The following is a 27,106-nucleotide window of genomic DNA, read 5'->3' on the forward strand; positions in this document are numbered from 1 at the left end:
ACCCTCAGTGCACCAGCCTGCGCGTGCGCTCTGGACTCCTCGTGGAGACCATCCCTAGACCGCACCTCCCCCCGGGAGGCCCCGCCCCTTTCTGATGCCCCGCCCGTTTCCTGGAGGCCCCGCCCCTCACCGGGAGGCCCCGCCCCTCCAGGGAGGTCCCACCCCCGGAGGCCCCTCCCGTGAGGCTCCGCCCCTCCCCAGAGGTCCCGCCCCTCCCCGGGAAGCCACGCCCCTCACGTATTCCGGCCCTTACAGGGTGGCTAAGAGGCGGGGCCCGGAGGATCAGCCAATGGTAGCGAGGCGCGCCCCGCGGCACGTGCAGCCCCGCCCGCCCCACCGGGTGGGACTCGAACCCGCTCCCCGGCGTGGAGCGCGCAGGGCCGGGACGCGGGAGCCCGGGCGGGGAGGGAAAGGGCGGAGCGCGGGCAGGCACGGCGTGTTGATTGGCCAGCGCAGCGTTCCGAGGCCATTAACGGCGGCTGGGCCGGGCCGCGGCTCCAAAACAAAGGGCCGGCGGCCCGCGGGGCGGCGGCGGGAGGATGCCTCGCGCCCTGCCTGGGCGCCAACGGCTGGATCGGGTCCTGGGCAGCGCCGGGGCCGCCGGGGAGCCGAGCCCGTGCTGACCAGGGCCGGGGCCGGATGGGCGCTGCGGGCCGGGGCGCGGACCGCCGAGCGGCCGTGAGTACCGCGGGCCTCGATGCCGCGTCGCGGGCGGTTACTTGGTGGCGACCTGAGGCTGTCGTGGCCGCCGGCGGGCGGGCGGGTGGGCGGGAAGCACCTGTTGGGCACCGGGGCGGCCGGGGCGCCGGCGGGGCGGACCCTCCCCCCCCACCCCCGGTGGACTTTTTTGTTCGGAATTGCTTTCTCTCGGTGTGTTGTTTAGCTCCTTTTGAGAATCGACCACGAAATCGGATCTGATCTTTGATGCTTCCCCTTCTGCCCCCCGTCTCCCCCTCTCCGCCCTTCCCCAGGGGTGGGAAAAAATCCACGGAAAGTAAAGTAGATGCTTAGCGATCATCTCCTCCTCCCTCCCTGAAAACACGCAGCTGGGGAGACAGACGAGGACAAAAGATGTCTCCAATAAAGGAATGCTTCTTGGGGAGGTGGGGGGGAGGTTTTCAAGTTGTCTTTACGAAAATGATAACTAAAATGAACTGTCCCCGTTGTGTGCCGAAATAGGCTCTTGTTAATGCGGAGATCCCCCAAACCTGAGCTTTGGGGACAGTAAATGGGTGGACACCCCCCCCCCCATGCCTGACACAAATTAATGCCTATTATTCTTTCTTTTGTAGTGGTACTGGGGCTTGAGCTCTCAAGGCCTGGGCACTGCCTTTTAGCTTTGTTTTGCTCAAGTCTCTAGTGCTCTACACTTGACACATAGCCACATTTCTGGGGCTTGGGTGGTTAATTGGAGGTAAGTGGCATCATCTGGCTTCGAACCATGTTCCTCAGATCTCAGCCTCCTGAGTAGCTAGGTTACAGGTGTGAGCCACCAGCACAGGGCCACAAATTGATAGGTCGCCATTAAATGGGAAGTCCTGGGATAGAAAGCTGCAGAAATTCCACTTTAGATAATAATGAGTATGGCGGGCTGGGAATGTAGCTTAGTGGTAAAAGTGCTTGCCTAGCATGCATGAAGCCCTGGGTTCGATTCCTCAGTACCACATAAGCAGAAAAAGGCAGAAATGGCGCTGTGGCTCAAGTGGTAGGGTGCTAGCCTTGAGAAAAAACTCAGGCCCTGAGTTCAAGCACCAGACTGGGTAAGAAAAAAGTCTTTTGGGTTTGCCTTCCTGGCTGGCTTTGAACCTTGGTCCTCAGATTTGTCCTGGGGCTTGACTTCAGGGCCTAGGTGCTGTCCCTGAGCTGCTTTTGCTCAAGGCTAGGGCTCTACCACTTTGGGCCTCAGCTCCAGTTCCAGTTTTCTGCAGGTTAATTGGAGATAAGAGTCCCATGGACTTTTGTGCTTGGGCTGGGTTTGAACCTCAATCCTCAAATCTCAGCCTTCTGAGTAGCTCAGATTATAGCCCTGAGCCACCAGCGCCCAGTTTGTATTCTTTACTTTTGTCCTTACTCCTTCCTCTCCCTCCTTTCTCCCTCCTCTCTTCTTCCTCTCCCCTTCCTCTCCCCTCCCTCTCTTCTCTCCCTCCCTCCCTCCCTCCCTTCCTGCTTTCCTTCCACTGGGGATCCAACCCCAGGCCTCCTATATGCTGTGTAACTGCTCAATTCCTGAACTACACTCCCAGCCCAGTCCTACTTTAAATCTATTCTCTCATGCCAGGCGTTAGGTGGGTCATGTCACTAATCCTAGCTACTCAAAAGGCTGAAATCTTAGGATCACAGTTCGAAGCCATCCCCAGCAGGAAAACCCTTGAGATTGTTAGCACTACCAGAAAAGCTGAAAGCGGGGTTGTGACTTGTGGTAGAGTGTTGGCCTTGAGCAAAAGAAGCTCAGAAACAGTGCCCAGGCCTTGAGTTCAAACCCCAAGATCCTCTCTCCCCCATTCCCTTACCCCACTCACAGAAACAAAAACAGTTTTTTTCTGATATTCTTCATCAGACATTTGTAGGAAGAGGGGAGAAAATGATGGGAGGAATGACACTGATCAAGATACATTATACACACAAATTGACATTTTTTTCTTAATCTTTTTTTTTGGGGGGGGTACTGGGGATCAAACCTAGGACATTGCAGTTGCTAGGCAAGCACTTTGCCACTGAGCTGCATCCCACCCAGCCCACAAATTGACATGTTGAATGGAACACTTTAGAACAACTATCCAAAGATAAGTTTGGGTGTATGTGCTAGTGCGGAGGCTTGATGTCAAGACCTAAACACTGCCATTTAGCTTTTTTACCCAAGGCTGGTTCTCTACCACTTGAGCCACAGTTCCACTTGTAGCCTTTTGATGGTTAATTGGAGTTTTGAGTCTCACAGACGTTCCTTCCCTGGACTGACTTAGAACCTTGCTCCTCAGATCTCAGCCTTCTGAGTAGCTAGGATACCAATCTCTTTTCCTCCTCTTCAATCCAGTCTTCTAGGATAGGCTTGTATACCATTGTTGCATTCTACTTGTTTGCAAAGAAACTAGGTACCTCTGCTAGGACATGCTCCAGGCTGGGTTGTGGGAAAGTAAGGAAGTTAGTGTATATTGAAGGTTCTTAAAGAAAGCACTGGTGGCTCACACCTGTAATCCTAGCTTACTCAGGAGGCTGAGATCTGAGGATCACAGTTCAAAGCCAGCCCAGGCAAGAAAGTACATACTCTTATCTCCAATTAGCCATAAGAAAACGAAGTGGTGCTGTGGCTGTAAGTGGTAGAGCATTAGATTTGAGGGACAAAGCTTAGGGACAGTGCCCAGGACCTGAGTTCAAGCCCCATGATTAAAAAAAAAAAAAGCCAAGTGGGAATACATCATACATTATTAGCCTTATCAGGACATGGAGGATGTGAGACTTGAACTTGGTAGGAAGATAACTGGAAGACATGGTAGGCCTCTAGGACAGAGGTATTGAGCCAGTAGGTAGAAGAGGTGCCAGAGTACCATCCCAGGGGAGCCTGTGGTCTACCAAGGCTACAGTGGAGGGAGAATTGTCATCCTGAGATCCTGAGATTCAAATAGGGAGTGTGTGTGTGTGTGTGTGTGTGTGTGTGTGTGTGTGTGTGTGTGTGGTGTGTAGTGTGTGGTGTGTGGTGTGTGTGTGTGTGCTGCTGCTACTACTACCAGAGGCAGATTTTACCTGGTAGCCCTGGTGTAAATCCTTGCAGGCTTCTCATGCCTATGACTGCATGAATTGAACTTGAATAGTCAGTATGTGTACTTAGTACCAAAATATAAGGATACAGCATGGCACCAGTAGCTCATGCTTGTAATCCTAGCTACTCAGGACGATGAGATATAAGGATCACTGTTCAGAGGCATCCCAGACAGACAAAGCCTCCAGACTTTTATCTCCGATTAACCAGGAAGTGGAGGTGTGGTTCACATGGTAGAATACTATGAGCAGAAAAAGCTAAGCAAGAGAATGAGGTCTTGAGTTCAAGCCTCAGTACCAGTAGAGGAATATATATATAACAGTGGAAAAAAAGCCACCTTCTGAGCCTTTTTTGAAGCCCACGTTGGAAGTGTTTCTGATACTTGGTATATGTGTGTATGTGGTACAAGGGATTGAACTCGGGGCTTCTTGTTAAGCAGATGCTTTACCACTTGAGCCCAGCTGTTGCTTCAGTTTTTGTTTTTTGGTGTTTTTTTTTTTTGGGGGGGGCTCATAGTTAGCAATCTACCACTTGAGCTATGCTTCAAGTAGATTTTTTTTTTTTTCCTGCTTAATTAGCGATTGAGTCTTGCAGACTTTTTAACCTGGGCTGGCTTTGAATATTGATCCTTCAGTTCTTAGCCTCTTGAGTAGTTTTAGAGTATTTAAAGTCTCATGTTTATACCCTTGCTCTCCTGGACCACATAGATGGGATGACAGTGGTATGCACTGTGGCCAGCTTAGTGATGGAGGTGCTCAAGCTAGCTTCGAATCACAGTCCTTCCAATTGTCACTCCCCAAGTAGCTGGGATTACAGAGGTGATTACTGTACCTGACCTTGTACATGTTTATTAGAGCTAGTCTCTTGATTCAACCATCTTGGAATGGTTTATAATTTTGGTTATTAAAGGTGATATTGTCACCTCTTTCATCCAGCTATTTTGCATATAACAAGCCAATCTGGAGGTGATGAGGTGGTTTGGGAATGTGAGCCCCTGAATGCTTTGGGGGCTCCTAAGTGGCTATGTCATATGGCCTTTGCCAGTAACCTTATAAACTATTTTTTCCCTAAAAGACAGATTTCAGGGCTGGGAATATGGCCTAGTGGTAGAGTGCTTGCCTCATATACATGAAACCCTGAGTTCGATTCCTCAGCACCACATATATAGAGAAGGCCAGAAGTGGCGCTGTGGCTCAAGTGGCAGAGTGCTAGCCTTGAGCAAGAAGAAGCCAGGGACAGTGCTCAGGCCCTGAGTTCAAGCCCCAGGGACTGGCAAAAAAAAAAAAAAAAGACAGAATTTATGCTGGGCTCTGGTGGTTCACACCTGTGATCCTTGCTACTCAGGAGGCTGAGCTCTGAGAACCACAGTTCAAAGCCTGCTCAGTCAGGAAAAGTCTATGAAACATATCTCCAATTAACCACCAGAAAACTGGAAGTGGAGCTGTGGCTCAAAGTGGTAGAGCACTAGTCTTGAGTGAAAGAGCTCAGGGACAGCTCCCAGACCCTGAGTTCAAGTCCTGCAACTGACAAAAAAACAAACCTGTGTCACTCAGGCCAGCTTCAAGCTCCTAGACTGACATCCTCCTGCCTCAACTCTCTCAGCCTCCTGAGTAGCTGAAACTGTAGAAATATCCCACCATACTTTGCTCTTGTGTGTGGTGGTGGGGGGAGGAGTGTTTCTGAGTCAGTCTTGGTGTGTAGCAAGGCTTCCTCCAAATGGCTTATGACTTATGTAGCTTAGGTTGGCCTCTAGTTCACAGTCTTCTCACCTTGGCTCCCAGATACTAGAACTATAGGCATATGCCACCATACTTGGTTCCAATTTTTGTTTGTTTATTTGTGTGTTTTGCCAGTCCTGGGGCTTGAACTCAGGGCCTGAGCACTGTCCCTGGCTTCTTGTTGCTCAAGGCTAGCACTCTACCACTTGAGCCACAGCGCCACTTCTGGCATTTTCTATATATGTGGTGCTGAGGAGTCTAACCCAGGGCTTCATGTATATGAGATGAGCACGTTACCACTAGGCCATATTCCCAGCCAGGTTCCAATTATTTTAAAGCATAGACAACCTGCTAGATTTCTATCTAGCAGGTTGTCTATGCTTTAAAGGCAGGTAACCTGTGTGCCTTCAGTTTACATTGATCGTGTGTCTGCAGGCACAGTGGCCCAAGCTGTGGACTCTGGCTTTGCGTCTAGCTCCACAGCTTCCTAGCTATGTATCCTCAATCAGATTGCCTCGTGGTTCTGGGTGTCCATTTGCCCCATCTGCATAGGAGGATTATGACAAACACAGCTCTTAGGATTGTTGCTACCTTGTGGTTCTCACCCAGTGAACTATTGAACATAGTGTCAGCATTGGCTGAACCACTGCATTTCCTGTTCCTCAAGCTTGTAGTTTAATCGGTTGTCCTTCTCTGTCTGATGATGTGACCTTTTTACCTTTTTAATCCCTAGGGCAGTGCTTGCAAGTGAGCAGTGGCACAGGAAGGCCTCTTCTGTGGAGAGGAAAGAAGGGCAACTTTCATCACTCACCTCTGTGGTTGCTTTTCTCGCCTGAGTGGGGAGATGAACCTGATGTCCCTAGCTCAGGAGGCCAGTCCTGGGGCACTGTCCCTGAGCTGTTTCTGCTCAAGGCTAGCACTCTGCCACTTGAGCTACCACACCACTTCCGGCCTTTTCTGAGTAGTTTATTGGAGATGAGAGTCTCATGGTCTTCCCTGCCTGGGCTGGATTTGAACTATGATCCTCAGATCTCAGCTTCCTGAGGAGCTAGGGTTACAGCCATGAGCCACTGTATCTTTTTGTCCCTCTGTTTTCTGGAATTTGATTCATCAGGCACACCAGCAATGTCCTGGTCAAGCCCCGCAGAGGCTCCAGCTCTGTTTGATTCACAGCCTGGGACACTCATTTGCTCACTCTCTCTGTATGCCTAGTGGCCTTTCACCTCCTGACAACCTGGAAGTTTCTGCAGGTGAATTTAAGAAAGGATCAAGCTCACCTGCCAGGCTGATGAGGGCACTGGGGTGGGATTTCTTCTCCATGTCTTTAAAAATATGGTAACTATACCATATGGATGTGAGTCTGACTCACATTTTCTTAAAATAATTCTGTGTTCTTATTTTAGGAGAGAAACTTCTGGAATTCAAAGAATTGCTTTTGCTTCAAAAACTTGCTGCACAACAGATCTGTTGGGAAGGGAGCAGTTCTTCAGATTCGGGGGTCCCACAGTGCCTTGTGGGGAGACTTTGACTCCACTGGTTGAATTGTCCAACATTTGCCTTGAGGTTACTTTAACATGGCTCCTAATTTGTTAGTTGATCTTGTAAAAGTCCCTTTGTGCATTGGTTGCTTTTCTTGGCCATGATTTCCCCCAATGCAATAGCCTATGTCTAGTTTAAAAGCTGAGTTAAGCTGGCAGTATAGCTCAAGCCTTGAGTTCAGAATCCTCAGTATTGAAAGAAAATTTTAAAAAAGAGTTAAAATGACTCAGTAGGACATAGCATGACTAGCCCGCCAGGGACGGCAGCCTTGCTGGTGTGCGGCAGGAACTGGAGGGCTGGTGGTGAGCGTGGCCATTAGGCCTGAGCTGACGACACTCATTTGCAGGACCTGTCTGGTGAGTCACAGCCCTGCCTTTTGAAGGGCTGACAGTGCGGGTTGGCGGGTTGAGAATAGTAGAGATTTGGTAGAAGCTGTGACAGGAGGGACGTGAGGAGCACTGGAGCACAGACAGGTTCTTTGGGCAAAAATGCTGAAGGTGAGGCCTGTCCAGAAGTCTCCAAAGAAGACCAGGGCTGTCTGGGATCTCTGGTTGGAAACGAGATCTTTGTGATCATCGTGATTCTTACACACCACGGTGCTGAGCAGTTTCACTTAATCGGTGTTCTTCCTCCAGTCCATATAGCAGTGTGGTCACTTCCCAGGAGGAATCTAGACTTCAGAGAAACAGTAGGCAGAGGGGCAGAGCGAGACGAGTTTGTGGCTGCATCTGCCCTACATCTAAAAGACTCATCCAGTAGCCATTGGCACCGTGCTGTGTGGACAGCCAGGAGTGGATAAGGGAACAAGAGGTGAAGGCTCCTGGCAGGGAGTGTACCTCCCGGTGCCAGGAGCAATAGGCAAATAGAGAATTACCAGGTAGGAGACCTTTAGAGCCACACCAGATTCGCGAGGGGGTGGGGGGAGGGGGGATCTGGGGACTGGCCTACGCTGGCTCCTTGATGACAGGAGGTGCCATTTCCTGCTTGACACAAAGAGAGGAAGTGGTTAGAAGATCCCCTCTGGAGCTTGAGGAGCAGAAGGCACCTGGATTTAGAGCCAACTGCTTGCTTGTGGGATGATAGCAGCCACTTGGGCAGTTGAGTCCTCCTGGCCGCGCAGGGTGCTGTGGTAGGTAATTAGGTAGCCCTGAGAGTTTGCAGACAGATAGGAACATGCCTGCCTTTTTAAAAAACAACTTCTTCCATGAAGTTTTTGGACTCATATTCTACACCCAAACAAAACTATCACCCAAGGGTCTTGTATCCAAGCAGATAAGAGTCCTTTCTAGAATCTTCTAGGCTATCTTGGGGCTCTGCTAAGTCCCTATACTGGCTTTCTTTCGCTGGACAGCCCAATTGAGGTCCCAGCCTTGTGCAATTTGAGTGTCTGGTCTTAGACTTAGGGATTTGCATACCTAGGGGTGATTTGCATATCTAGGATACATTTGCTTACCAAGGTGAGATTTGCATATCTTAGAGGGATAAGCCTGTAGTTGCCGTCCCTCCTTCCCAACCCTATCCTGTTTGTTTGTTTTTGCCAGTCTTGGGTCTTGAACTCAGGATCTGGCCACTATCCCTGAGCTTCTTTTGTTCAAGGCTAGCACTCTGTCACTTGAGCCACAGCACCACTTAAGGTTTTTCTGTGTATGTAGTGCTGAGGAATTGAACCCAGGGCTTCATGCATGCTAGGGGAACACTACCACTAAGCCACATTCCCAGCCACCGCCCCCCTCCCCGCCCTATTTTATTTTGTAAGAGTCTTTGTTGCCCAGGCTGATCTGGAACTTACTTGTGTGTGTGTCATGATGCTTAAACTGGGTCCTGGTGCCATCCCTGACCGCTTTTGTTTAAGGCTCCACTACTTTGAGCCACAGCTCCACTTCTGGTTTTCTGGTGGTTAATTGGAGATTAGAGTCTTACAGAATTTCCTGTCCTGGCTAACTTAGAACCACGATCCTCAAATCTCACTTTTTTTTTCTTGTTTTTTTTTTTATTTGTTTTTTGTTTGTTTGTTTTGTTTTGTTGTTTGGCCACTCCTGGGCCTTGGACTCAGGGCCTGAGCACTGTCCCTGGCTTCTTTTTGCTCAAGGCTAGCACTCTGCCACTTGAGCCACAGCGCCACTTCTGGCCGTTTTCTACATATGTGGTGCCGGGGAATCGAACTCAGGGCTTCATGTATAGGAGGAAAGCACTCTTGCCACTAGGCCATATTCCCAGCCCTCAAATCTCACTTTTGCAATCAGTTTTTGTTTTTGTTTTTTTGTTTTTTGCCAGTCCTGGGGCTTGAACTCAGGGTCTGGGCACTGTCCCTGAGCTTCTTTTGCTAAAGGCTAGCACTCTACCACTTGAGCCACAGTGCCACTTCTGGCCCTTTCTGTTTATGTGCTACTGAGGAATCGAAACCAGGGCTTTCATGTATACGAGTCAAGCACTCTTGCCACTAGGCCCTATTCCCACCCCCTCCAGTTGTATTTTTAAAGCAGTACTGAAGTTTCAATCCATGGCTTTGGTTTTCCTAGTCAAGTGCTCTTGAGCTACATCAGCTATAGTTGAATTTTTTTTTTGTACTAAAGTTGTATCTTTTATAGGGCCCTGTAAGAGACTGTAGTTCTCTTTATCTACAGAGTAACCATTTTATTTTTCCATCCTTGCATTTTGGGCTGGATTGATTTGAAATCAAGGTCTTGTTCTTGCTAAGGCTTACTGTGTAATCTAGACTGGCCTCAAACTCTTGATCCTCTTGTCTCAGCTTCCCTACTGCACTTGCTCTAATACCTTTTTTTTTTTTCTTCTTTGATTGATGGGGCTTGAACTCTGGGCCTGGTTGCTGTCCTTGAGCTCTTTAGCTCAAGGCTAATGCTCTACCACTTGAGCCACAGTGCCATTTCTGGTTTTCTGGTGGTTAGTTGGAGGTAAGAGTCTCACTGACTTTCCTACCCAGGCTGGTTTTGAACTATGATCCTCAGATCTCAGTCTTTTGAGTAGCTAGGATTACAGGTGTGAGCCACTGGTGCCCAGCACTCTGATTTTTGAAAGGTATTTATCTGGAACAGAATTTAATGGTACTTTTTTACAGCCTTCTGGGTTTCATCATCTTTCTTGGGGAGCTGTTCTGTTGATTCATTTTTTTTCCTACCCTCCCAGATATGTTTAAGATTTACTTTTTTTCTTTTCAAATTTCCTTTGGTATTATGTACTTCTATTAATATATGTCTAGCCATGGCTTTAATTTTATTTTTCTTGCTTGAGATTCTTAAGTCTGTATGTTTATGTCCTTCAGGTTGGGAACACCCTTCATATTAATTGCTCTGACTTCTCCTAATTCCTCTGTGTCTTAATCTTGTTAAGCCCATTTTGCTCCAAGATGTTGATATTTAGAAGTTCTACTGTATTATTCTCCATACCTGTAAGGTTGTGCTTTCATGTTTGCTATCCCCAGGCTTACCGTTTATTTCTGTAAATATAACAAGCAGAAGTGTGTCCTTCCCTATGTACAATGCCTCGAATATGGAGTCTTTGTGCTGTTTGTCTTTCCCTTCCTTGAGACTGTTTGGTTTCCTTGAGTGCCTGAAGTTTTGGTGCAGCTGCTCCTGCTGCGGCTCCTTCTAGGTCTCAAAACCTGGGCCCCAACATGCTAAGCAAGGACTCTTCCCCTGAGCTACACTCTACCCATATTTTTGTCCTCACTGTGGTGGTTTCTCAGGACAGGGATACAGATAATTCTTTCTTACTAGATTTGTGCTTGGCTGGGCACTAGTATAGTTCCCTCATGTAATCCTAGCTACTCAGGAAGCTGAGATCTAAGGATTATGTTTCAAAGCCTAGGCAGAAAAGCCCATGAGACTAATTTCCAATTAAACAGCAGAAAAACCAGAAGATTAGTTAACACTAGACCCATCTCTCATATAAGTGTCTTAAGTGCTTTGAGTCATCAAGCCCAGGATTTGAAAGAGATCCAGCACCAGTGGGCTACCATGAAGCCAAACATGATGGCATATATTTAATCAAATCATTTTTTTTCTACTGATCCTGTGGCTTAAACTCAGGGTTTGGGCTTTTTTTTTTTTTTAAGCTCAAGGTTTGTGCTCTGCCACTTGAGGCACACCTCAACTTCTGGTAGTTAATTGGAGATAAGAGTCCCACATACTTTCTTGGCTGCACTGGCTTTCACTATCCTCAGATCTCAGAATTCTGAGTAGGATTACAGGTTTGAACCCCAACGTTTAGTTTTTCTGATTGGTATGTAAAGTTAGCCCACTTGCCTCTTCTTACTAAATGTGGAATACAGTAACTCACATTACTATTTGTATCCTGCATATTTAAAGAGATAGATTTTAGGCTGAGGATGTACCCCAGTGATAGAACATGTGCTTAGCATGAGTAAGTCCCTGGGTTTGATCTGTAGCACTATAAAAAATAAAAAATAAAGCCAGGTGCCCATGGTTTACACTTGTAAGTCCTGGCTATTCAGGAAGCTGAGATCTGAAGATCAAGGTTCAAAACCATCCCAGTCAGAAAAGTCTATAAGACTTATCTCTAATTAGCCACCAAAAAAGTGGGACCTGGAGCTGTGGCTCAAGAGGTAACACACCACCTTTGATTTCAAAAAGCTAAGAGACAACCAAGTGCTGGTACCTCATGCCTATAATCCTAGCTACTTAGGAGGCTGAGATCTGAGGATAAAGGCTCAAAGCCAGTCCGTCCAGGTAGGAAGGTCTGTGAGACTCTTATCTCCAATAAACTACAAAAAAAAAAAAAAAAAAAAAAAGCCAGGAGTAGAGCTATGGCTCAAGTGGTAAAGTGCTAGCTTTGAGCAAAAGAAGCTCAAGGACAGTGCCCAGACCCTGAATTCAAGCCCCACCTGCAGAAAAAGAAAAAAAAAACCAAAAAACTAAAGGACAGTGCCCAGGCCCTGAGTTCAAGTCCTCATACTAGTGCACGCGCGCGCGCGCGCGCACACACACACACACACACACACACACACACACACACACAGAGATAGATCTTAAGCTGGGCCTGGTGGCTCACATCTGTAATCTTAGCTACTCAGGAGACTGAAATTTGAGGATTGCAATTCAAAGCCAATCTGGACAGGGAAATCCATGAGATTCTTATCTCCAATTAACCACCAGAAAACTGGAAGTGGCTCAAAGTGGTAAGAGTGCTAGCCTTGAGGAAAAGCTGAAGGACAGCACCCAGGCCCTGACTTCAAGTCCTAGTACCAGCACACCCATACAAAAATAAAAACAAAGATCTTATAACCTCTAGTCTGGCCCTTCCTCCCCATTCTTCAAGAGACATGAGACATGAATCCTGAGCATTGTGCCTTCCTGTGTCTGAGTCTGTCTATAATGCGCAGCCTTGTCTTGGTTTGTTACAGGTTGTAACCTTTTTCTCTTGTCCCAGCTGTGTGGAACAACGGCGGCTCTTGTGTGCATTTTCCAGTGTTTCTTTTGTCAGAGAATCCAGCAGAGCCACAGCTCTGCCAGTGCCAGCCCCAGGCTGAGTGAGGATTGCCCAGCAGAGATGGTGAAGATGACCAAATCCAGAACTTTCCAAGCTTATCTGCCCAGCTGCCACCGAACTTACAGCTGTATCCACTGCAGAGCCCACCTGGCCAACCATGATGAGCTCATCTCCAAGGCAAGTGGTTAGGTCCCCAACCTCGGAGTCACCCTGTGGCACCCACTTAGATGGGTAGTTAGCCATCATGTGACTTACAAGGCCTAGAGTCGTCAAGCCAGTGCTGATGGAGGATTTATGTGTGATCAAATGTGACTGTGGGTGGCTGGAGGGAGGACTAAGTTGGGTGGGTGGGGCTCTATAGATTAGAAAGAACACAATGAGTCAGTTCTTTGTCAGAGCAGCGAAATGAATGTGAAATTGCAGAACTTTGAAGAATCAAAAGAAATCTAGAGGATGTGTAGAAATAGGTTAATAATAAGAGAACTAAGACATTTTTTGAAGTTCAAAATGGTTTTGGAAGGAAAGAGATTATTGGGAAAAATGATTAAGGCTGGATGCATCCCAGTGATGCATCTTAACACATACAGACATAATGCATACTTAATACATACAAGGCCGTGGGCTCATCACCAGCACCAAAAAGAAACAAAAGAAAAATGTGCTGACGTCCATAGGAGCTGAGCAACCATGAGGACACAAATTTTTCCTTATTCTGTAGCAGAATGTGATGTTTATCATTATCCAGTTGAGAACATTTAAAACAATCCAGATGTGACAAGCTTGCACTTACTCTGAGAACCACTGCAATTGCAGGTCATGACCCCTGACCCATCCCACCTTTAGCAGGTCAGAGCCTCCACTCTTCCTTCCTGGGTTGCTTTTAAAGGCCTGTCAAGAGGCTGCAACTCGCAGCCATCTCTTCGTGGGCTGATTTAACTCAGAAGAACATTTATCTATGTGCATTTTCAGTAGTTATAACAAAAGATTGTCCCTTTTCTGTTCATCATTGGAAATTAAACTTATTTAGACTGAATATCTGCTCTCGCTGCTTCTGTGGCTCCTTTGTCCATTGAGAAGTTTCTGGAAAGCAGTGGGATTGCTTCAGATCCCCCATTTCTGAGGCACAATCAAAGTGTAAAACGGTACCATGAGATGATGACAGGCAGAAGCCTGCTAGGAAGGCAGGGGAAGTATTTTCTGTGGCAACAGATGAGCATATCAGATTGAAAAGATGCCAAGAACTAAGTTCTTGACTCATGACCTACCCATAAGGCTTCCAAGAGGTGTCCAAGCTTTTATTTCAGCTGGTGATGAACATGATGACTATGAGAGCATTGCATTACTGTAACAAAATACATGAAACCATCAGTTCAGTTGGGGGTGGGGGGAGGTTTATTTTTAGTCCACAGGCAGTTGGCTCCCTGGCAAGGCAGCACATCCTGCTGGGGGCATATGGAGGAGGAAGCTGCTCACCTCATGGAGGTGGGAGAACCAATAGAGGATGAGATCAAAGTCCTAGCAGCCCCTTCAAGGGCTTGCCTCCAATGATCTAACTTTTCCTTCCACCAAGCCCCACCTCCCACAGGGTGGAGCCAAGCTTGTAAGACACAGGCCTTTGCATCTCTATCATCATCCTCCGTTCAGTGGTCATTCCATTTTCAAAGGGTGCTGAAGTTAAGCATCATTTACACCCTGGAGCATATCCCTGTATTGGAGGTTTATACTTTGCTGGCCCGTCTGGCACCCCACCTGGCACTGGAAAGGTTTGTGGGGTCACAGGAGTGCTCATTGCTTTCTAGTCACCTAAGACTTAGTGTTATGCTATGATAGAGCATTTGAAACACCTATATACACCTATACTCCCACTGCTTTGGAGGCAGAAACAAGAGGATCATGAGTTCTAGGCCAGCCTTGGATTCAATCCTCAGCACTGTAAGGGGAAAAAAAGCTCATGTGCAAAATAAATGAAAATTGGGGCTGGGAATGAGGCTTAGTGGTAGAGTGCTTGCCTCGCACACCTGAAGCCCTGGGTTCAATTCCTCAGCACCACGTAAGCAGAAAAAGCCGGAAGTGGTGCTGTGGCTCAAGTGGTAGAGTGCTAGCCTTGAGCAAAAAGAAGCCAGGAACAGTGCTCAGGCCCTGAGTCCAAGCCCTAGGACTGGCAAAATAAATAAACAAATGAGAATTGTTTTTCTCCTTCTTGGAGTCCACACTCACTGCCAGTAGTTTGACATATGTCTATATATGTTGTGTGTGGTATTTTCTTGTTTTGTATAATAAGATTTTTTTACTCTAAGTAAAGGGCTCACAGGACACTCATTTTCTTAACAGTTTCTGAATTTCTGTACCACCCCTCCTCGCAGGAATTGTGTGAGTGCCTTGATTCACCCGCTTATTGTGGGCATCTGATCCCATTTTGTTTTTACTATGAGTCCTGACAGTGACCTTCTTGTCACCTTTTGATGTTGTCAAATTGTGTCCTAGTCATTATTCTTCCCTCTTAAATTTGTGCTGAGGTGATAGGCCTAATAAATACATGCATACATGGATGAATGTGGATAGATATTGATATATTGATTTGCATTTATTTATTGTTGCTAATTCTGGGGCTTGAACTCAGGGCTTCACATTGATTTGGCTTTTTTCACTCAGGCTGGTGTTCTACCACTTGACCCCCACCTCCACTGTTTTTTTTTTTTTTTTTTTTTTGGCCAGTCCTGGGCCTTGGACTCAGGGCCTGAGCACTGTCCCTGGCTTCTTCCCGCTCAAGGCTAGCACTCTGCCACGTGAGCCACAGCGCCGCTTCTGGCCGTTTTCTGTATATGTGGTGCTGGGGAATCGAACCTAGGGCCTCGTGTATCCGAGGCAGGCACTCTTGCCACTAGGCTATATCCCCAGCCCTCCACTGTTTTTTTGTTGTTGTTGTTTTGGGTTTTTTTGCTGGTTAATTACAGATAAGAATCTCCAGTTTGTCTGCTCATGAGGAACTTCCAACCTCAATCCTCCCATCTCAGTCTCCTGATTAACTGGGATTACAGGCGTGAGCTATTTTTGTTGTTGTTGTTTGCTAGTCTTGGGGCTTGAACTCAGGGCCTGTGTGCTGTCCCTGAACTTTTGTGCTTAAGGCCTAGTGCTCTACCACTTGAACCACTGCTCTACTTCTGGCTTTTTTTTTTTCTGGCCTTTAATTGAAGATAAGCATCTCACAGACTTTCCTGCCCAGCCTATCTTTGAACTATGATCCTCAGATCTCAGCCTCGTAAGTAGCTAGGACTACAGGCGTGAGCCATCATTACTCAGCTTATTTATTTATTTATTTTTTTTTTTAATTTTTTTTTTGGCCAGTCCTGGGCCTTGGACTCAGGGCCTGAGCACTGTCCCTGGCTTCTTCCCGCTCAAGGCTAGCACTCTGCCACTTGAGCCACAGCGCCACTTCTGGCCGTTTTTCTGTATATGTGGTGCTGGGGAATCGAACCTAGGGCCTCGTGTATCCGAGGCAGGCACTCTTGCCACTAGGCTATCTCCCCAGCCCCAGCTTATTTATTTTTAACGGGGAGTCCGACTATGTTGCCTGGGCCAGTTTGAAACCCTTGGGCTCAAGCAGTACTGCTAAGGGTGGGGCTTGAGGGAGAGGATTTGTAACGTCTCGATGGAGCTAGTGGAGTCCCTGCACCGTCTCTGTAGAAACGGTGCCTTTGGTAGGTATTCTCCCCGAGTCGGAGTGGCTCTCACCTTGCTCTTCATTCATCCATGGTGCCATGGCCGTCTCCTAACTCCTTCTCCCTCTTTGCAGTCCTTTCAGGGAAGTCAGGGACGAGCCTACCTCTTCAATTCCGTGTGAGTACTGGCTGTTTGTGGTCTGTCTGGCAGGTAGCCTGGGTCCCTGAGAGGCATCCATCCTTCCTTCCCCTTGTACCAGTTGATTCCAACTGGAATGTGAGGTGGAGGGCACCTGCAGTCTAGATGACTCCACTGATGCCTTGGAAAGACTTTCAAAGAATTCAGCCTCCCAGTGTTTGGGAAGTTCTGAAAGTGTGGTGGTTTTATCTGACAGTTTAATTTCTGACACACAAACCTAACCCATGTTGGGATGGTTCTAGACCAAGGTGGTCCTAGACTGGGCCATAGCCCAGTGTTAAGGGTACTTGAAATTTGATCCCCAGCACAGAAGAAAAATAAAAGAGGGGAGAGGGTAGCTGAGAAAATAGTGCTGCTCTCCAGAATGTTCTGTTTCTGGTGAGCTTTAAATGATGGGGGGGCTGGGGGCACAGGCCCCCAACCCAGTCATTCCATGTCTCTGCAGGGTGAATGTGGGCTGCGGCCCTGCTGAGGAGAGGGTCCTACTAACTGGCCTGCATGCAGTTGCAGACATCTACTGCGAAAACTGCAAGACCACACTTGGGTGGAAATATGTGAGTATTACTTCTTCCTTTTTGTTTTTTTTTCTACTACTGCCTGATAGGCAGGTGTTTTACACTTGAGACACACACACGCGCGCGTGAGGGCGCACACCTCTTTTTGCTTTGTTTTTTTTAAGTCAGTCCTGGGGCTTGAACTCAGGGCCTGGGCTCTGTCCCTGAGCCTTTCTGGCTCAAGGCTAGCACTCTGCCACTTGAGCCACAGTGCCACTTCTGGCTTTTTCTGTTTATGTGGTACTGAGGAATCGAACCCAGGGCTTCCTGCATGCTAGGCAAGTACTCTATCACTAAGCCACATTCCCAGCCCACCAGGTTTTACTTTTTACTTACATATTGATTTTTATGATGCTGGGAATCAAATCCAGGTTGTTAGGCTTGCACTCTCCCACCAAGCCACATCTCCAGCTTCCTAAGCAAGTTGTTAACCTGCCAAGAGTAGGAGCACACTGGACACTGGTGGCTAATGCCTATAATCCTAGCTACTCAAGAGGCCAAAATCTGAGGATTGTGGTTCAAAGCCAGCCCAGGCGAGAAACTTAATGAGACTCTTATCTCCAATAAATTACTCAGAAAAAGCCAGGAGTGGCGCTGTGGCTCAATTGGTAGAGTGCTAGCCTTGAGCACAAAGACCTTAGGGACAGTGCCCAGGCCCTGAGTTCATCTGTGCTGCCCCAAAGGACAGCACTCTGTGATCATGTAATAAATACATGTAATGAAGTTGAAAAATGGAACTGATTTTGTCCTGAATGCCTCTCTACTTTTGTTTTTCTTCCCAAGGAACATGCCTTTGAGAGCAGTCAGAAATATAAGGAAGGAAAATTTATTATTGAGCTGGCCCACATGATCAAAGACAATGGTTGGGAGTAAAGTGGAAACTTTCCATTTCCTCTTGACTACTATTTTGTGAAAGAGATTGTGAATGTAATGGAGATACCACATCCTGGATGGCAGTGTTTCTTGAACTTTAACCTCATAGGCTAGCCACGCTTCAACACTCAAAGGCCTCTGGGCCACCTCCTTGGGTAAGGAGCCCCATCTATGTCCTCTTCATGTACATGGCTGTTTCTGAAAGTTTGAATTGTTCTTTTTCTAACTTTGGAAGTTCTAGAAAAAGAATTAACCAGTTGATCTACCTGTACCATCTTTCTACCCTATGCCTTCGATACCGTTCAGCTCTGCTTTTTCATGTTCCTAAAGACCAGAGGCAGGGTTTCTTTCAAAGATATTGTAGCTCATTTTCCCTTTCAATTCTCAAAGCCACACATTTGGTTACTTTTTTTTTTTTCCTGCAGTGAAACTACTAAAGGCCTAGTGTCCATTTAATAGCCTGCCAGCTAGGCAGGGGGACCACCCTGTGATCCCACCGCTCAGATAACTTCTAGTCTTAAAAATCTTCCAGAATTATAAACCAATTTATATGCCAAGAATGGTTTTCTTTTATCCAGTTCAATAACAGAGCCCACCACAAATAACATTTTAGGTAAGCTTCTAGAGGAGTGTGTCTAATGAGCATCTTGTTTATTTCAGTCAGTGGATTCCTTATCTAGAAAGCAAGTGAGCCAGTATCTAGAACAGAGTTCCCCAAGGGGCCCATCGCTGAGGAACCAGCTTGCACGTTTTTGTTATTTTTTTTTCCTGGGGGGTGTCACCCTCAGCTGTGTCTAGCAGTTTTGTACCGCAGTTGATGAGTGGCTGGGCCTTGCGAGTAGCTCACTAGAGTGAGTCAACGTTGGGTTTCATTTTCTACCCTGGATGTACTTGAAAAAATGTTTGCCTATGAGAGGCCAAAACCAACAGGGAAAAATAACTTCAAAACTTTTGCCACATTGTTTGAAAAATTGTAGAAAAGGCTAGCCAAGAGACAGGCCTAAGTGTTGTTTGGAAGGTGTCTGTTTTGCAGGGCAGGGCCCTGCCTGCCTGACACCATCACATGGACTGACATAGAGAGCCCAGATCCTGGCGCTGTCAGATCTTCTGTCATGACCCACCAGCAGAACTGGAGTTCAGATGAGGCGCAAATAAATTCTGGTTTTCAATGGACTGCCCCTAACTTAGGGCAGGACAGGAAGGGGAGAGGCAAGGAGCTGGGGAGCTACGGCCTCACAACTCTGAAACTACCTGTGAGCAGGAAAGAAGTGGCTTCTAGTTGTCTGGGCTCCCCAATCCCGCCGCCCCCCCCCAAGTCTAGACCTGGGAACCCATACAGGCCTTGGGCTTTTGCTCACAAGCTGTTTTTCCTAGTGCTTATTCCCCGCAGAGGCTGACCTGAGTTACACAGTTGTCTCCCCTGCAGTGTCCTGGAGCAGGCCACAGTTCTCCAGTTCTCCTGCTGCTGGTCTGGGGTCTGAAGGGTGTCCACTCACGACTAGCACTTGACGCAGGAAAGATGGTGGCTTCCATCCTGTCTGAAACTCTTAAGGTTTCTTTAGAAAGAGCTCTAGTTGACACCTCCCTTCTGGTCACATTTCTTGCAAAAACAGCCTCTGAGGACCAAGGGAAACTTGAGGTGTCCCGGCCTGCTGGGGTGCTGAGGGCAGTCTGAGCATGTCTCCACAGATGCTCCATTAAGTTGGAAGATAATTTTTTAAGAGTTCTTCAGACACATTTTTGTATATACGAAGGTTCTATTTAAAGCTTTTCTATGTTCTGGGCAAGCTTACTGCCCCTTCAACTTGAGCACTTTGGTTTTTGTATTGTCTTGTGATGGCATTGCTTGAAAAAACTTTACTAGTACTTTGATGACTTGTATTTTTCTTGGTAATGAATTCCAACAAACCTTATATCAAATGTTGTTGTCTTCTGCAAAATACAAGCTCCTTTTTAAACCAAATGAATTGACCGTGAGCTGGCTTCAGGGGAAGTGATCTAAGACCATAACCAGATGTGCTGGTAAAGTGCTGGAATGTTCCACCCTTTTAGATCCTAAACAATATGACCTTAGATCCTAAACAATGACTTTTATTTATTTAAAAATTTTCCTTGAGAACTGTGGCAGGCAATGTCAGGACCATAAATAAATCCATTTGTAGTATCCTTTAGCAATTTTGCTTTAGAACGGTGTTTGTTTTATTGCCATTTTATTTGTATAGATAGTATCTTTATCTTTTCTTTTGCTAGTCCGGGGGCTTGAACTCAGCACCTGGATACTGTCCCTGAGCTTCTTTTGCTCAAGACTAGCACTCTACCACTTGAGCCACAGCACCACTTCCAGCTCTTTCTGTGTATGTGGTACTGAGGAATCGACCCTGGGCTTCATGCATGCTACGCAAGCACTCTACCACTAAGCCACATTCCCAGCCCTATATTTTTATACCTTAATACTTTTTTTTTTTTTTTTTTGCTCAAAGTTAGCTCTCTCCCACTTGAGCCACAGTGCCACTTCTGGCTGTTTTTCTATATACGTGGGTGCTGGGGAATCAAACCCAGGGCTTCATGAATAGAAGGCCAGCACTCTTGCCACTAGGCCATACTCCCAGCCCCTTAATACTTATTCTTGATGACATTTGTCATATATACCTGAAAGGATGAGAAATGAGATTTTTTGTTTTCCCATAGGTCTTTTATTTTACCTGATGGCTTCATCAGGCAGTTACAAAATCCAAGTGGTTTGAATACTTAGAAAGCTACAATTTAAGCTCAAAAATGAACTACAGAAATATAAACTTCCATTTGCCCAAGGTCCCTGTGTGCTGTGTGCTCACCCTGGAGGTGAGGACGTGGCCTTCCCCGGGGCAGGCACAGGCTGCTGCTGGCTAAGGCGAGAGGGGCAGGCAGGGGGCAAACGAGCAGCAGCCTGCAGGCAGCTGCAAGTTAGCCATGAGGAGCAGGACCGCCAGGCTTCCAGCACGCGCACCACCTTCAGCTCCCACATCCCTGGCCACCCTTTTGGTCCTGTTATCTTTGTAAGGCTTAAAAATAAAGCTTCTGATGTCCAGCTTTTGGCTGTGTATAGTGCTCGCTGACTGTTCAGGAGCCTGTGCCTTCATATGGAGGGATGAGCCTAGCTTCCAGAATGCCCAGTGAGAGCACAGGGCTCACAGAGTCTGAGTGACTCAGGGGTCCAGGGCTGCTGGGGTGCTGCTTCTCTGTCACATTCTGGATGGGAGCTTTTTTTTTTTTTGGCCAGTCCTGGGGCTTGGACTCAGGGCCTGAGCACTGTCCCTGGCTTCTTCTTGCTCAGGGCTAGCACTCTGCCACTTGAGCCACAGCGCCACTTCTGGCCATTTTCTGTATATGTGGTGCTGAGGAATTGAACCCAGGGCCCCATGTACGAGGCAAGCACTCTTGCCACTAGGCCATATCCCCAGCCCTGGATGGGAGCTTTTAAGTACGGCCAGGAAAAAAGTGCAGGAATACAATTAGGACAACTGCTGCCTCTGTCTGTCCTGAAGAGCCAGTCCTTGGGTCCCCACAGATGAACTATTCTAACCCCAGGAGGGCCCCATCCACACCTGAGCACCCTAGTGTTGTGTCAGAGGCCACCAGGTGCATAGCCACCTGGGAAGTCAGCATCCTGCTGAGCCCTAGCGCTGCTGTGAGGCATCAGATGGCCTGGAGTCAGAGCTGGTAGACGACTGGGAAGGTGGGCTAGGCGGTCACTGTAGAGGCAGGGGGCTGCAGGCAAGGCATAACAGCCAATGACAAGCATGAAGATGGCGGAAGACAAAGGTGCCTCCAGCTCACTCGGCAGCCATGTGGAAGTGAGCAAGGACAGAGTGGGGGAGGCCCGCCCTGCCTGCCACAAGAGACAAAGGACTTCGTTTCAGAGGTGAAAAAATCAAGGGCCAAGTTAGGTTCTAGAATCAAGAGCTTTTGAATCTTTGAAAATTCAAGAACTTGAAGAAAAAGAATCAAGCTTAAGTTAAATCTGATAAAAACTGGAAAGAAGTGGTAACACAAAGACAACAGGGAACCCAGGCCAGGCTGGACATCAAGTGGGATGCAAGCCAGACTGCTATGACACTGCCCCCACACTTTTTTTTTGCCAGACTCAGGGCCTGAGCACTGTCCCTGGCTTCTTTTTGCTCAAGGCTAGCACTCTGCCACTTGAGCCACAGTGCGACTTCTGGCTTTTTCTACATATGTGGTACTGAGGAATGGAACCCAGGGCTTCATGTATGCAAGGCAAGCACTCTTGCCACTAGGTCATATTCCCCCACACTCCTGAAGAAGCCCCTGGGTGAAGATGAGATAGCAGGTCCTGAGATGGGGACTGGCACAGGCTAAGCCAGAGAAGGTGGTGACGGGCTTGGCTCAGAGCAGGGAGCCTCAGCAGCGGAACTCCCAGCTGTCCTCCAACACAGGAGCTATTAGCCTCTTGCAGGAATGGCTGACAGGAGCGGTAGAGCAGCTAACAGGGTGGTAAGCCCAGCCCAAGCAACAGGCAGTAGCTAGAAATGGTTTGTAAAGCCCACCAGCTTATAGACCTCAACTGCGGAGTTCAAGCTCTGCCATAGGGTCAGCTCTAGAGCCTGACATTTGTTTTGTTGAGACATGGTCTTGCCATGTTGTTCAAGATGGCCTGGAACTCCATCTCTGCTTTCAGCCTTGACATGTACCTCGACACCCAGTGGTGAGAATTTGTATTTCTCATAAAGTCCTAGATGGTAGCACTGGTCAGGTGACCATACTTAATAAGCACGTGGATCATCCTTAAGATGACAGGAGAGGACAGGAAAACGTGGTGGGGACCCAATTTTGTCAATCCTAGCCTGCCTACAGATAGCAAGCAGCACCGTAGGCAAGGTGGAAAGTCAGGCCCAAAAGGCTGGCTCAAGCCTGAGGAAGGGGCCAGACTCCTCCCAGGTGAGGGATGAGAAGACCACAGCCTCCCAGGGGCCAGGAATGGGCAACAGGCAAGGGTTTTATTGAATCCGAGCCTGTCAGGCAGCTCACAAGGGCAGAGGACACAGTGGTGTGGACACAGCCTGCCATCCTTGCACCCCTACCCAGACCCAGGGTGGCCGCCCACTGCTACCAGGAGCTGAAGTCTCCAAAACCCCGGCTGGGCCTTTTCTTGGCCACAGAGGCAGCTGCACTGGTTGATGGCTCTTCTTCTGCAGCCCGTTTCCTGAAAAGAGAGACTCCAGCTGCCAGCGATGCCAGGTCTGAGCTGTGCCAGGATCTGTGCATGCGCTCTGCGACTCCCTCGGTGATTTTCTCTAGGTCCCCAGCCTCAGCCTGCACAGAAGCCTGCCCAGACCTGCATGGCTGACCCCTCTGGCTGTACAAGCTCAGTCTCAACAAGTGCACATGGTTTTCTTTTTTTTTTTTTTTTTTTTTTTTTGGCCAGTCCTGGGCCTTGGACTCAGGGCCTGAGCACTGTCCCTGGCTTCTTCCCGCTCAAGGCTAGCACTCTGCCACGTGAGCCACAGCGCCGCTTCTGGCCGTTTTCTGTATATGTGGTGCTGGGGAATCGAACCTAGGGCCTCGTGTATCCGAGGCAGGCACTCTTGCCACTAGGCTATATCCCCAGCCCCTCAACAAGTGCACATGGTTTTCTAACCACCACTCGATCTGCCCTTGTTGAGAACACTGGAGAATGGTTCCAGCTGTCTTGGAGGCACATGGATGGTGGCACTTACGTGGCTGCTGGGTTGATGTACTTGCCCACCCCCTGACGGTATGTCTGGGGGCCTTGGCTACCAGACTGGGGCTGGCTGGCCTTGACCTTGGCCTCTGGGGCCTCTTCAAGCTGTGTCTTCTTCCGCTCCTGGGCAATCTGGGGAGGAACAGGACTGTAGCTGAGCCAGAGCACCTCAGGGGCAGGGCTATCCTGCTCCTGCCCCGGCTAGGAAGGACACATGCTCAGAGGCGTGCCCCAGGTGCCACACCATGTCCTCACCTGGGCATCTGCCTCCTCATACGGGTCCACGAATACTGTGGTGGTGTGGATGCGGATCTCCTCCTGGCAGCAGATGGGGAGCAGTGAGTGGGTACAGCCTCCTCCCAGTCAGTACTCAGGACGGTCCTTCTGTTCTCCCTGGGCACTTACCTTAGGTCGGTCAGTTTTGGGGTCACTTTCTATATTCTCCATGACTGTCAGCGTATCAAAGCCCCCAACAACCCTGAAGTGGAGAGGCAGAGATGGGTCTGCAAATATCCAAGATAGGACACCTCTATGCGTACTAGGATGGGGAATGGCCCACGGGGCAGGGCCCCACAAAGATGCCAATGCTCAGAAGAACCTGACGGTCCTTGGACGACAACAGGGCTGCCAGTCACAAGAGGTGGGTTAGCAGCCCACAGCCACAAGAGATCCAGTTCTCACCAGGCTGGTGAGTAAAGTGCTACCTGGAGAAAACTATACCACTTGCTTCCTTATTAAGTTGTTGCAGACTGTATGGCCCACCAAACTAGAATACCATCTGGGTCTTTATGGGAAAACCTGCCAAGCCAGACTAGAGGATGGGAAGATGCCCAAGATGAGGGCAGAGGGTCTGAGCCAGGGCAGCTGGCCAGGCTGGGCTAGGACTCATCTCCTTCCACAGCCTGTCAGGTGTGAAGAACTAAGCTCCCTTCCACAGAAACCTGTCAGGTCCCCACTCTGCACACCATAATCCCTGGCAGGGTCATAACATGGACCTATTGAGCTCAAGTATATGTCTAGGGAAAAGACAGCCACAAAGCAGCTGCTCTTACCGTCCAAAGATGGTATGCTTCTTATCCAGGTAAGCACAGGAGCGGAATGTGATAAAGCTGGAGAAGGACAAGAGGGTCAGGAAAGCTGTGGGCTCAGCTCAGCCCACCCCTTCTTGCCAGCTGCTGGGTCCACACAGGAGACTGCCCAGGGCCCACTCTGCAGACACTACATCCCAATGGGCACATCTTACCAGCCACCCAACCACTGCAGGTCTGTGCCAGGACCTCCAGCTCCCAGAGCCCAAAACATGGTCCTCCTGGCTGGTGCCAACCTGCAGTTGGGTAGGCCCTGTCCCAGAACATGGCCATACAGCTATTTTGAGGAGGTGGCTGGGATTTTGGAAGGGACCAACACAAGTACAGCTCTATTATGAGCTCTGAACCAGGCTGTCAGGGTGAATTAAAACAATCCAAATGTGTTATTAAGAAAAAGCCTTCTGGGGGCTGGGGATATGGCCTAGTGGCAAGAGCGCTTGCCTCGTATACATGAAGCCTTCGGTTCAATTCCCCAGCACCACATATACAGAAAATGGCCAGAGGTGGCGCTGTGGCTCACGTGGCAGAGTGCTAGCCTTGAGCAAAAAGAAGCCAGGGACAGTGCTCAGGCCCTGAGTCCAAGGCCTAGGACTGGCAAAAAAAAAAAAAAGGCCTTCTGGACTGGGAATGTGGCTTAGTGGAAGAGTGCTTGCCTAGCATGCATGAAGCCCTTGGGTTCGATTCCTCAACACTACATAAACAGAAAAAGCCGAAGTGGTACTGTGGCTCCAGTGGTAGAGTGCTAGCCTTGAACAAAAGAAGCCAGGGACAGTGCCCAGGCCCTGAGTTCAAGCCCCAGGATTGGCAAAATGAAAGAAAAAGAAAAGACATTAAATCAAGCCTCATTCTTAGATGGTGGACAAATGTAATAATGTATGCCTATTTCACAATATTCCAACACACATGGCCAGGCATCTATAGGCACTGCCAGCCCTCCCCTACAGCCACACTTGACAGAGTCCTTCCTCTACCCCAAGCCACTGTCTCCCAGCACCTCCACCTGGCTGCCTGTGCCCTACCCACTTCCCTTCCAACACATCCATCCGGTGTCCTGGCCACTCAAAACAGCTCTGGTTCTGTCAGCGCCACCCCTCCAATGAGAGCCAGTTCTCACAGGCACTTGCTCTGCCCCCAGTTTTGCTTGGCATGGGCTCCTTCTTCCATAGCAGGAGCATACTTGGCCTAGATATGCTGCACACTGGCTTTCATTCAGACTCAGCACAACCTGACAAAACCCAGGAGATCAGAAGACCCTCCCCACCCCCCACAACAAGCCTGCTATAATAGGGGGAAGACTCACAACTGAGACTTATTGGTGTTGGGTCCCGAGTTGGCCATACTGAGGATGCCACGGCCTGTGTGAGAGAGGTTGGGCCGGAACTCATCTTTGAAGGGCTTTCCCCAGTACGATTGCCCCCCTGGAACAGAAGAAGTGCAGTCAGCTAGCAGCCACAGGAACCTGAGCCTAGGAGACATCAGGCATTCACTGATGTATGCCTCTTTGAAGAGACATCACTGTGGGCTCTGAGGTGCCCACAGCCAACCTCCCTGAAAGCTAGCTGCTGTCCATGTATCCTGCCTTCATGGGAATGAGGACTAAGGTTCAAAGCCGTAAGGCTGCCTCACCACACCGCACAGGGCAAGGTGGGGGCTGAGCTCATACACCTGGCCAAGCAGGGAAGAGGAAGCAGGAGGGAAGTCAGTCAATGATCTCAGGCCTTCAAGCCTCCCTTTGAGTCCTGATGGGCTCTGGTGGCACCAAGAGGAGGCAGCATTCTCTCTACCTACCATGGAGACTTCACAGTCACCTCAAGATGGAAAACCCAAGGGACATGCCTCAGGTGGCACAGAGCCAAGGCTGAGTTGCAACTTTACCCCTAGTGTCAGATTCCACATATGCGCCCCTGCCCACCTGGCCCCCAGGCCCACAGAGTAGCCAAAGCTGTCAGGGACAGGTCAGGTATTGTTACTTACCTGTGCCAGTGCCTGTGGGGTCACCACCTTGGATCTGCAAGAATAAAAGCCAGTGAGCAAGTTAGCCTGAGGTACCTGCTCCAGCCTAAGGCCTACCATTCACTGCCAGCCCTGACAATACATTCCCCACCTACTCCATGAACTCCTGAGAGGGTCTGGGCCTCAGTGAGGACAAGGGCCTTTCAGATCACCTCTGCCAGAACCCAGGTCTTCCCAGACTTGGCACTGGAAGTCCAGCCTGCCTGGTGACAGGTCCTGCCATGCCCTGGCACCACAGCCTAGCCCAGGTCCCTGGGCAAGGCAGGGACAAGTGCAATTGGTTCCCAAGGCCCCTCATATCTACAAACCCATCTGTGGATGCTGCTGCCTTTTGCCCTCACCACAAAGTTCCTGATGGACCTGTGAAAGATGGTGCCATGGTAATAGTGCTTCCTGCAGAGCTTGATGAAGTTCTCACAGGTTTTTGGTGTCTGCAAAACAGCCCAATATTTCCGTGAGGCACAAGCAGCCACCAGCAGAATCACAAAAGCACGTGCGTCTATCATGCAGCAAGGAAGGGC

General features: G+C 48.8%; 2 protein-coding genes across 5 annotated transcripts in view; one reads left to right on the plus strand and one right to left on the minus strand.

Moving 5' to 3' along the window:
* Positions 1 to 530: 530 nt before the first annotated feature.
* Ypel1 (yippee like 1) lies at positions 531 to 19,725 on the plus strand. Of its 4 annotated transcripts, none has more exons than XM_048343390.1 (5): positions 531 to 678; positions 12,418 to 12,654; positions 16,271 to 16,314; positions 16,781 to 16,889; positions 17,673 to 19,725. In XM_048343390.1, exons 1-5 carry the CDS (start codon positions 640 to 642, stop codon positions 17,760 to 17,762), a joined length of 519 nt encoding a protein of 172 aa, XP_048199347.1. In that variant the 5' UTR covers positions 531 to 639; the 3' UTR covers positions 17,763 to 19,725. The 4 variants fall into 4 exon arrangements, with proteins under 4 accessions (XP_048199347.1, XP_048199348.1, XP_048199349.1 ...); XM_048343391.1 differs by having other exon boundaries at positions 12,457 to 12,654; XM_048343392.1 differs by having other exon boundaries at positions 12,472 to 12,654.
* A 3,015-nt stretch (positions 19,726 to 22,740) lies between these two features.
* Positions 22,741 to 27,106, minus strand: part of Ppil2 (peptidylprolyl isomerase like 2) — a 36,056-nt gene continuing 31,690 nt past the window's right edge. Inside the window, exons 13-20 of the mRNA XM_048343388.1 lie at positions 26,927 to 27,016; positions 26,547 to 26,580; positions 25,873 to 25,990; positions 24,537 to 24,593; positions 23,890 to 23,962; positions 23,740 to 23,802; positions 23,480 to 23,616; positions 22,741 to 22,965 (exon numbers count right to left, since the gene is read on the minus strand). Coding sequence (XP_048199345.1) covers positions 22,869 to 22,965; positions 23,480 to 23,616; positions 23,740 to 23,802; positions 23,890 to 23,962; positions 24,537 to 24,593; positions 25,873 to 25,990; positions 26,547 to 26,580; positions 26,927 to 27,016 — 669 coding nt within the window. The 3' untranslated portion in view covers positions 22,741 to 22,868. The remainder of the gene's footprint in view (positions 22,966 to 23,479; positions 23,617 to 23,739; positions 23,803 to 23,889; positions 23,963 to 24,536; positions 24,594 to 25,872; positions 25,991 to 26,546; positions 26,581 to 26,926; positions 27,017 to 27,106) is intronic.

Source organism: Perognathus longimembris, chromosome 3 (assembly GCF_023159225.1).
Source record: "Perognathus longimembris pacificus isolate PPM17 chromosome 3, ASM2315922v1, whole genome shotgun sequence".
Classification (NCBI taxonomy): Eukaryota; Metazoa; Chordata; class Mammalia; order Rodentia; family Heteromyidae; genus Perognathus; species Perognathus longimembris.